The sequence below is a fragment of the Canis aureus genome, chromosome 1, assembly GCF_053574225.1.
Source record: "Canis aureus isolate CA01 chromosome 1, VMU_Caureus_v.1.0, whole genome shotgun sequence".
Lineage (NCBI taxonomy): Eukaryota > Metazoa > Chordata > Mammalia > Carnivora > Canidae > Canis > Canis aureus.
Genome location: NC_135611.1, coordinates 72155124 through 72165881, shown reverse-complemented (window position 1 = coordinate 72165881; position 10758 = coordinate 72155124). Strand labels below are relative to the sequence as shown.

The 10758-nt window shown below is 41.4% G+C and overlaps 1 protein-coding gene across 10 annotated transcripts in view; it reads right to left on the bottom strand.

The window, feature by feature from the left end:
- The window catches only part of FANCC (FA complementation group C), a 290345-nt gene that overhangs the window by 52439 nt on the left and 227148 nt on the right, over positions 1-10758 (bottom strand). For all 10 annotated transcript variants that reach the window (XM_077904513.1, XM_077904471.1, XM_077904481.1 and 7 more), the window contains one exon: positions 3063-3219. In XM_077904513.1, coding sequence (XP_077760639.1) covers positions 3063-3219 — 157 coding nt within the window. The remainder of the gene's footprint in view (positions 1-3062; positions 3220-10758) is intronic.

The following is a 10758-nucleotide window of genomic DNA, read 5'->3' as shown; positions in this document are numbered from 1 at the left end:
TATATGCACCCTACGTCTATAGCAGCATTTACAATAGCCAAGATATGGAAAGAACCCAAGTGTCCATCAATTGATGAAAGGATAAAGATGTGGTATCTCTACAAAATGGAGTATCATCTAGCCTTAAAAAAGAATAAAATATTGCCATTTGCAACAACATGGATGGAGCTAGAGAGTATAATGCTAGGCAAAATAAGCCAGTCAGAGAAAGACAAATACCATATAATGTCACTCACATGTGGAATTTAAGAAAGAAAACAAATAAGCAAAGGGAAAAAGAGAGAGAGACAAACTAAGAAACAGACTCTTAGTTATAGAGAACAAACTGCTGGTTACCAGAGGGGAGGTGGGTGTGGGTGAAATAGGTGATGGGGCAGGAAGCCATGAACTTGGGGGCAGTTCAGCCCATGGAAGCCAAAGAGTGAGTCTCAAAAGTAAGCAGGTTTTAAAAACTCGCTTCTATTTTAGAAGTCAGAAAGATTCATGTGCATTTAGAATTCAGGTAATATTAGATTGGTGCCTTATTACTTAATCTTAATGGAAAATAGCAGGCTTTACAATCTACACAGTTAATGCAATCCCTATCAAAATACCAACAGCATTTGGTATTAAGAGTACACTTAGGATGATCACTGAGTGATGCATGGAAGTGTTTAATCACTATATTATACACTAATATAATACTGTATGTTAACTACCTGAAACTAAAATAAAAATTTTAAATTAAAAAAAAAGAAAGAAAGAAAAGAAAAAAGAGAAGGAAAGAAATAAAATAAAATAATAAAATAAAATAAAATACCAGGATTTCAAGTCCCTGAGAGGCCAAAGAACATCTGGGGAGATCATTTCCCTTTGTAAAACCTGCACCACACTTTTATCTTTTGTTTTTGCAACATTTTGTAACTATAGAATTTCCAGGGCTATTTATGAACAGTCCCAAGAGATGGAGACATAATTAACAATGCTCCATATAAAATATAAGTTACGTAGACCATCACACTTTAATCACTCTCAGAATCCAACTCTAATGTAATAGGCATCAAGTTTCTTCTGAAGGAAAACACAGCAGGCCACTGCTATCTGAGTCTTCAAGATCGCTCTGATACTTCTGCACCGCCTTGTCACTGCACCAAGATACCGAGCTTCGATAAATGAATCAGATGATGCAATCAGGAAGCAGGTTCTTCAGGTTACCCCTGTAATCACTCAGTCATGTCACAAGCATATTCCAGCCTGCCTGGTTTTCTGGCACTGTAGAGCCAGGATGCCTGAGGAGCGTGGCCCACGCCAATCAGGGGCTTGCAGCTCTGTACTATAATTACCTCCTTGAACCATAAGGCATAGAAAGGTCACATCCTGCCAATGCCACAATAAATTAAACCAGATAACACCCTCTGGAATCCTCCTTTAACCATAATGGAAGCTCCGAATCCCTACACACATGAGCCTGATAAATACTTTTGTAGATCAATAGACTTCGAAGCTGTCAGCCTGGGGGAGACTAAACTATAAAAGTTGGAGACTGAAGTCCCTGTAGTGCAGTGTTCTTTAGGTATTCCCTCCACAGAGAAATTCCAGTTATGTTGACTTTTCTGAGTTGATTTGATTCTGGAGCCTTTATTTGGTCCTGTGGTTTTTGTCTGAACATCCCCCATGTCCTTTTTACCTGTGGCCCTTGAGCTTGAGAACGCCCCAGTGAGCACAGATATCCCAGCGTATGAGATCCAGGAAGCAGGCTCTCATGTTTTCTCAATCTTTTGGACCTATCTTCTTGCCTTCCTTTTTTTCCTGTCAAACATAGTAAACTTCCAAATCAGCTGGGTTCAATTTGTGCCACTTAGCTTGCAGGTACATGGCTACTGGTGACTGCAGCACCACCCACAGCCGCCTGGAAGGCCCCAGAACAGAAGCCTGTGGAGTAAGGGGGAAGGCCTGGCAGTCACACCCAAGAGATGGTGGGCACCTCAAAGAACAACAGGACAGAGAAAGAAGGCAACTGATTCAATTCGGATTCCCTCACTTAGCCTCCAATTTGAAAGACAAAGAAAACCGGAAGTTCCAATGAATTAAAAAACCAGAAGGTGTCTGGGAGGGGGGTGTTGTGTGAACTCAGCTAACCTAAGAACTCTCTTCTCTCCAAGTCTCACCTCAAGTGGGGAGGGGGACACTCTCTCCTGCCCAGTTTTCCTAGCCCCCAACTGAAGATCTGACTGATCACCATGTCTGAACTAATTTTCTCCACCTGGACAATAGGAAGAAAATCTCTGCACCCTATGTTCCCCAGGTTACAAAAGCTAATGAGAAAACACGTTAGAAACCACTGAGGTTCTCATAAAACAGATAGATGCCCAGGGAGCACAGCACCTCCAGTAGTTTTTAACTTGTTTTTTCAGGGTGCATTGATCTTTATCCCTGCTCTTACAAAAATGCACATCAATTCCACAGGGTTGCCTCCCATGAAGGGAAAAACTCCCACCAGTCAGGTTCTGAGGACTGCCTTTGAACCCTGCCACTGACCCTGGTTTAGACAATGAAACCATTCCATTTGGCCACTGAGCCCCAGATTCCCAGGCCTGAGAAGTCCCAAGTACAATGAAGGCTGGGCAAGCTACCATATGGAGGGAAGGTTCAAGGCTGGAAGGCTTACACCAAAAGAAAACTTACAGAATTCTTAGTTGTTTTTATTGTTTTAACTTTTCTTCCCGGGTCTTGTTTTATTTCTCCTCTCATTGTAAGGTCTTTATTTTTTAAGACTTATTTTTCATGTGGAAATAAGAAATACTGTTTTAAAACAGTTTGCCTTAATATCAATTCTTGAGAGTATGCACTATAAGGGGCACCTATCCATCCAGTAAATCTCACACCTCTCCCTGTTTTCAAGACATGCTCCAAGTATGCAGAAAAGCCCCCTACGTTGGGTCTATAACAAAATGCAGACACAACGATTATTTCAAAAGGTGCCAACTGCTCTCTTGTTTATACTCCCCCTAGCTTTGACAAAAAGAGATGATACCTGGCATCCTCTTTAAGGATTTTTCTCCTCATGAAAGCCCAGCACGTACCAGCAATGAATCTTTCAAAAAGTATTCGATCCTTCTCAGGAAATTTCTCTCACTAGAGATTAGCTTTTCAAACAGATGCAGTGTTGCTTTTTCAAGGCTGGGAAGGTGACGAAGCCAGAGGCAGACAATAGCTGACGTAGGGAGAGAAATCTTCTTCCTTTCAGCAAGAATAAACAAAATTTTAAACAGAAATGGGTTACTAAGATAATAAGATTGAGAGAGATCAAAATGCAAGAATGAGTCCACTTTGTGAATCTTCTTTTCATCATGGTCGTAGTATTTACAGAATCAATCAATATTTACCATGTGTCCATTTGCAAAATAATGTGAATTTGCTTCCAATTCAACTCAGGACATTAGAGAAATACTCAAAGAAATGTTTTCTTTTTTTTTTTAATATTTTATTTATTCATTCATGAGAGACAGAGAGAGAGGGGGGCAGAGACACAGGCAGAGGGAGAAGCAGGCTCCATGCAGGAAGCCTGATGTGGGATTCGATCCCGGGTCTCCAGGATCACACCCTGGGCCAAAGGCAGGCGCCAAACCACTGAGCCACCCAGGGATCCCCAAAGAAATGTTTTCAAAAAGGAAAAACAAGTAGTAGTGATCTAAGTATTAGTGATGGAACAAGATGGAAAAAGGCCTATACAGCTCCTAACTTAAAAAATAGTTATATCTGAAAGTACATCCTAAGGATTTAAGGATTTAAAATATGGATTCAGACCTGGGTTTGAGTCCCAGGGCCACCACCTACTAACTTGATTACCTTGGGAAAATTACTAAACCTCCAAACCTCAGTTTGCTCATCTGTAAACTGTAAAGTGGGCCTATCTCCCTCAAAGTGTTCCCAGAAGGAACAAATACAATAAAAATACATGTACAGAGATGAGCACAATGTATGATATCTAATAAATACTCAGTGACTGTATTTGTGAATCTGTTGCTTGAAAGTTAAAAAATATTTTCCTTTAGTAATAATTTCATATATGGTGGTTATGGCCTGGTATAGATACATAGCTGATCTCTACCATGTTATACTCCGTAGGCCCCAAATATTTTGTGTTGCTATGTTTCCACAGGAGAATGTGGAGGTTCCTCCTGTGTCAGGTTGGTGAATCAGGGGTTCTACTTCCCCTTCTGGGAGGTAGCGTGAGAAGACACCTGTCTCATTCTGAAGCACCGATAGGCTCTGGGCCTGTAGCCCTCCCGTGAGCATGGGGCCTGTCTCGGCCTGGTGAGACTTCCCTTTCTTCTTTCAGCCCAGCTTTCCCAAGGCCTCCTGCCTCTTCACCTGTGGCATCACAGACAGCACAGTGCTTTCCAGGTTCTGTCAAAGATGTTTGTTGCCTTTATGAAGAAAAACAAAAGCTGAAGGGACAAAGGCTCCCTATTACCCAAACTACCCAAAAGCCCCTTCAGGGCTTTCCCTTCACTATTGCTTCTGGGGCCATTTCTCTGCAGGAGCTGGCTTGAAGTCCAGAGAATGGGTGCAGGGGCAGGAAATGAATAGGCGGAGTCACAATCTCCCTCAGCATAACTCCTGTAGACCTTTGTCCTGGATTAGCTCAGGGACAAAGCTAGACAAAGCTGAAGAGTTGGAAGGACTCTCACAAAAGCAGGTAGAGGGGGGATCCCTGGGTGGCTCAGCGGTTTAGTGCCTGCCTTCAGCCCAGGGTGTGATCCTGGAGTCCTGGGATCGAGACCCACATCAGGCTCCCTGCATGAAGCCTGCTTCTCCCTCTGCCTGTGTTTCTGCCTCTCTCTGTGTGTGTCTCTCATGAATAAATAAATAAAATCTTAAAAAAAAAAAAAAAGCAGGTAGAGGGCAGGACAAAGGGCAGGAGGGCCTCCCCTCCTCCCTTTCTGATCTCACATTCTCACTCTTCTGGAAAGTCTTGCAGGATCCCTTTCCCCCACTCTCCCAACACCTGGCAAAAACTGCCACAGTGTTGCTCCCTGACCTGCATCACCTGGCACATCTAGGTGCCAGGCTATGGATGTCCTCACTTGTGCCACTGGTGCCTTGGACTCCAATTCCCATGCCACCTCCCCTATTATACTCGATAGCAAGGAGCTGGTGTTCATCCATTCATGAAAGATGAGGACTTCCTGTGTGGCACTCAGTGTGCCAGGTGCAGGCCAAGCAGCTGGGAACACAGACCTAGTCTGTACCCCTAGCACTCAGGGCCCAGGGGGAGATACACATATACATTTCAAATTGGGGAAAAGGCAGTGAAGGTAAAAGAGAATAACAGAAGGGTCCGATTTAGTTTGGGTGGTCTGGACAGCCTTGGGATTAGCTAGGTAAAGAGAAGCCAGAAGGCATCTCAGCAGAGGGACTAGCAGCTGTGATGGTCCTGAGACAGGGAGGAGCAAGGTGAGAAGGAGAGAGAAACCCCAGAGTGTGAAGGTAAAGTGGCTTGTGATGAGGCAGTACCACAGAAGGAAGGCTTTGGAATTCTATTCAGTGATAATTCTGGTTCAAAGGACTTCACAGACAGGAGTGCCAGGATGCGGTTTACAGTCAAAGATCAGTTCAGCTGCAGCAGGAAGACCCAAGTGCAGGCCTAGAATGGGTGGGGGAGCCCAGGAGCCCAGGAGCCCAGGGGAGCCGGTGCTGGCATTACCCAGGCAGCAGCGGAGGAGTGAAGGGTCGCTGGCATGTATTTCAGCAGTAACATTAAGAGGAACTGGCAATGAATCTGATGAAAGGTGGTGAGGGGAGGTAGGAATCAAGGCTGCCCCAGGTTTCTTAAGCAATGAGCTGGATGGACATATTATTTACTCCAAACAAGGAGGAAAGATAAGATTTGTGAAGGATTTACTAAGAGCTCAGCTTGCATGTATGAATTTAGAATGTTTGAGGGACACTCCAAAAGAATAAAACAGATCCGTGAATATTCAAGTTGAAAGTTCTGGGGAGAGGTCTGGGCTGAAGATATACATTAATGAACTTCAGCCAGCATAGAGTGGCATGAGCGCGGAGAACTCCAAGGGAGAGAGGTCTGCGTAGGGAGCAGAGGGCCCACATTATGCCCTGAGCAGTACCAAAAGGTAGCCAAAGAAGAGAAGCTGCAGATGGAGGAGGCAGGAGATACACAAGCAGGGAACAATGCCACCAAGGAAGAGAAGGAAGACCTGGTTCTGACCAGCACTGTTGAGAGACTGAGGATGTGGGGAGGGAACCATATGCATTCCACTGGGCAGGCCCTTTGTGACCTCCCCTAGGACATGGTTTTGATAGTGACAGAAGCCAAGGGCAGTCAATGTGGAGATGAGGTTGAAGTGCAGCCATTATTGTAGACAGGTCTTCAGAGGGACAGCTGTGACAGGAACACCACCAGGAGGCTGCGCAGGGGCAGCGGTGTGCAGGGCAGCATGGCTGACTGGTGAGCCAGATGCAGAGGAGCAAAAAAAGCTGAAGGACTGGTAGCCACCATTTATTAAGCACTTACTTGAAACCATGCTAAGCATTCTACATTATCCTTATTTTATCCTTATTTTACATAAGACAGGGCAACTGAGGTCAGAGAAGGACAAGAACTCACAGCTACAATTTGAATGCAGGAGGTCTGATGCTGGAGCAGGTTGTACACCTCAGGTATCTATGAACTTCTCCACTGTGGACTAGAGAGTGGAAGGTGCTGCTCAGAAGAGGGGCCCAGGTCCAGGGGAGCAGATGGCATTCCAGGTAAGTCAGATGCCTGGACCCTGCGCTCACTCCCTTCAGTGTTTAGGGAAGTCTTTTCAAAGTCTAGGCTGTGAGTCAGTTTTAGCCACATTAACAGACCCTTGGGACAGGTTTCCACCCAGCTTTCTACAGTAGAATATCCCTGGACAGGGGCGAGGGGTATCTGTAGTCTCTTTCATGAGCCAGAATGCTCCCAAGAAGCAGGGACACTCTGAGGCACAGAGGGAACTTGGCTGCTCAACGGCTCCTTCCTTCCCAAACAGTAGGGACATCTTTTGACCTGCATTTATCACATATAATTTTTTTAATCACATCTAATGAAATAACTATGTACATCATTAGACAAGTTTCTCACTTCAGTGAGTTTTTCATGCAGCACCATTCCCAGGCCTCTGAGCAGCCATGTGCATTGCATGATTTTTACCATAAGGTCACTTTAGTTGAATGATGCCTGACAACACAAAGGTATGAGCTGTTGAGAATGAGTAGTAAATATGAAGAAATGTAAAAAGGAAGCTAATGTAAGATGATAGTTCCATCAAATATCTGAAATAAAGTATATTGCTTAGTTAAAAATTTACACAAAATCTGTAAAATTATATACTCAAATTAGTAAGTATATAATATTTTTGTTCCATAATCAGTTTAAAAAATGTGTATGGGGGGATCCCTGGGTGGCTCAGCAGTTTGGCACCTGCCTTTGGCCCAGGGCGCGATCCTGGAGTCCCAGGATCAAGTCCCACGTCGGGCTCCTGGCATGGAGCCTGCTTCTCCCTCTGCCTGTGTCTCTGCCTCTCTCTCTCTCTCTCTGATGAATAAAATCTTTATAAATAAATAAATAAATAAATAAATAAATAAATAAATAAAGTGTATGTTAAAAGTATGTTTTTATTATCCTTTATTCAGAGGATATCCTTTATTATTTGCAGTGATTAAATTTATGGACCCATGTTTGATATTTGAACAAAACAATCTATTTTGCTCTAAAAAATCAAAAAATTAACTCTTTATAATCAATACTGGTAGTGAAGAAATCACCAAGAAAATGACCTTAATATACTTACATAACTGAATTTGACTGGACCAACACATTGGTATTATGTAAAACGTTCTAAAAGTGTACTAGGTTGGTTTTGAAATTAAAAAGGCAAATTACATTATATGTCAATTATAGCTCAATAAAACTGAAGTGGGAGGAGGCAAATTATGAAAGAAGAATGCAAATGGCCAATAAAAATATGCAGATTTTCAGCCTTTTTAATAGTAAAGAAAGGTAAACTAACACAGCTGTCATTTTCACCCTCACACACCAGCAAATGTTTAGGAACAACATCCAATGCTGAAATAGGTACAGGGGATGTATGTTCTCAGAGGTGAGAAAGGGAATGGCTTTGCTCTTTTGGTTATGCATATCACCTAATGAATTGTAAAACAGACATCATCCTGACCTTTGTAACCATACTTTTGTGAATCTGCCTGGCAGAAATAAAAGCATCAGTTGCAGGATATTTACTGTAGCAATGATATAAAAAAAAATTAAAAACAATTTCAGTGCATCTGTTGGCAAGCAGGTGAATAAATTAAGGTCCATTCATATCAGAGAATATGTTCCTATTTTATAAAAATGAGCTGGATCTATATCCCTTGAGGGTTAGCTGGATCTATACCCATTGGTTAAAAAGCAGGTTCCAGAGTCATGTGTATGTGTGATGCTATTTTTATTTTTAAAGCTACTTAAAGAAAGAGAAAGAATTGTTTTATACAGATTTCTATGTTTACAAGACTGTGAGATATGGTTATCAGAAGTACTAGAGGGTGATAATGGGAGATAATTAACATTTTCTATATATACTTCTACATTGTATTATTTGACCTGATAAAATGAATATACATTTCTGTGGAAATTTAAAAAGCCAGTAAAGTAACAAGATAAAAAAAAATGTTTTAAGCGACCTTGAAAAATTTCATTCTAGAAATACTAAAGCTGTCCTTTCTCTGCTCTAGCTATACTTACACCACCTACCTAGCCTAGATACAGATCAAAATGATGAATTCAAGAAAAACAGGGTAAGATAAAAACCTGGCTCTCCCAAATTCCTACCTAATAATCATGGTAAGTTTTCTGCATTATAGCTATGTTTAGGAAAATGAGATTGGGTGTTTGGGACTTATGTGAAATACATTAAAATTTTCTCATTTAAAATATGAGGAATAGGATCCCAGTTACTGCTTTCACATAGAACATGAGCCTTTTTTAAAAAAAGATTTATGAGAGAGAGAGAGAGAGAGAGAGAGAGAGAGAGAAGGAAAACACGTTTGTGAATGGGGGGAGGGGCAGAGGGAGAGAATCTTCAAGCCGACTCCCCATGGAGTGGGGGAGCTGACATGGGGCTCGATCCCATGACTCATGAGATCATGACCTGAGTCAAAACCAAGAGACGCTCAACCCACTGAGCCAACTAGGCACCCCAAACATCTGAGTCCTAGTAACAATTTCTGACACAAAGCAGGAGAAGCTTAAGAGGACACCTGCTCTTAGAGTCTTCTAGATAAATGCCTCCTTGGCATTTAGAAACTGTACTTTGTTTCTCCAAAACACTGAGGCTGTTGTTTGCCCCATCTTTTGCAAAAAGAGGCAGTATATAAAAAAATTGGTTCAGGAAATTATTAAATAATTTTGGTTCCAATTATTTTTTAATAGCTACAATAAAACCGAACATGGAATTCAATTCTTTGCAAGAACAGTTCCTAATGAGGGCAGCGCCTGTCAGTAGGGAATATCAGAAAGACAAAGGGAAGAAGCTTCCTCATCACTCAAGACAAACATAGGCAGTACTTCCACCCTTCCAAACCAGAAAGAGATAGGGTTGTTTGGGTTGCCAGAGAAGCCCACAAAAATTGGGATCAGCTTTTCTGGAGAAAATTCTAAGGAATTGGAAAGAATTCTCTCTATTATATTCCAAAGGTTTCCATGAAAATTTTATCTAAGAAGTATACCAAATTTGAATATTGTGCCATTGTTACCACTTATAAGTTGGGGAAGTCCAATTTCAAAGAAAAGAGCAGTAACACCAAGCAAAGAAAATGTCCAAATCCAAACATACAGGAATGTCTATTATAAATCATTATAAGCAGGGTTTTTTTTTTTAAAGATTTTATTTATTTATGAGAGATACAGAGAGGCAGAGACATAAGCAGAGGGAGGAGCAGGCTCCATGCAGAAAGCCTGATGTGGGATTCGATCCTGAGACTCCAGGATCACGCCCTGGGCTGAAGGCAGATGCTCAACCGCTGAGCCACCCAGACATCCCTATCAGCAGGTTTTAATTGAAAAGTAAACTTTTTCAATGACTAATTTTGTGACCATATCTTATTAAGGTTAAAAAAAAAAAGAGGATCACAGGAAGTATCAGCAAATGGATGGCGTTTTAGTTACTACTATATTTCGTTGCTACCTTTCTGTCCTTAGTATTACACTAGCCTTTCTTCATTTATAGACATTCACCTATATTATTTGACAACACTTAAAGCCTGATTTTTCTTATCTGAACTGAAAAAGCACAAAACTGAAAGCTTGGTCAAAGATCAGCCTATTCTTGTAATTTCTTTTCTTTTCCTGGTAAGCGCCTTTGGAGGCTGTATTAGTTCTTTCAGCAACAGGATTTTCTTAAAAAAAATTTTTAATAGGGAATAAAAAAGAAAAAAAATATATATTTAGTATAGTTCAGCAAAAGGAATTTAGCTTACATTTAGCCTTAGTTCAGTGATATTTCCATTAGAAGGAAAAGATATAAGCTTGAGAAAACCTAATAAAACATTATAAAAATAATATATTACTAAAGTCAACAATAATAATAGCAACATGTGATAGTTACTGAGTGTTTAATCTGGGTGTGAGGCATCATGCTAAACATATTACAGGCATGAGACCCATTTAAATACAATTCAATGTGCCTGAGACAGCCTTACATCTATTACCCACCACAGTTATAAAAAGGAAGCCCC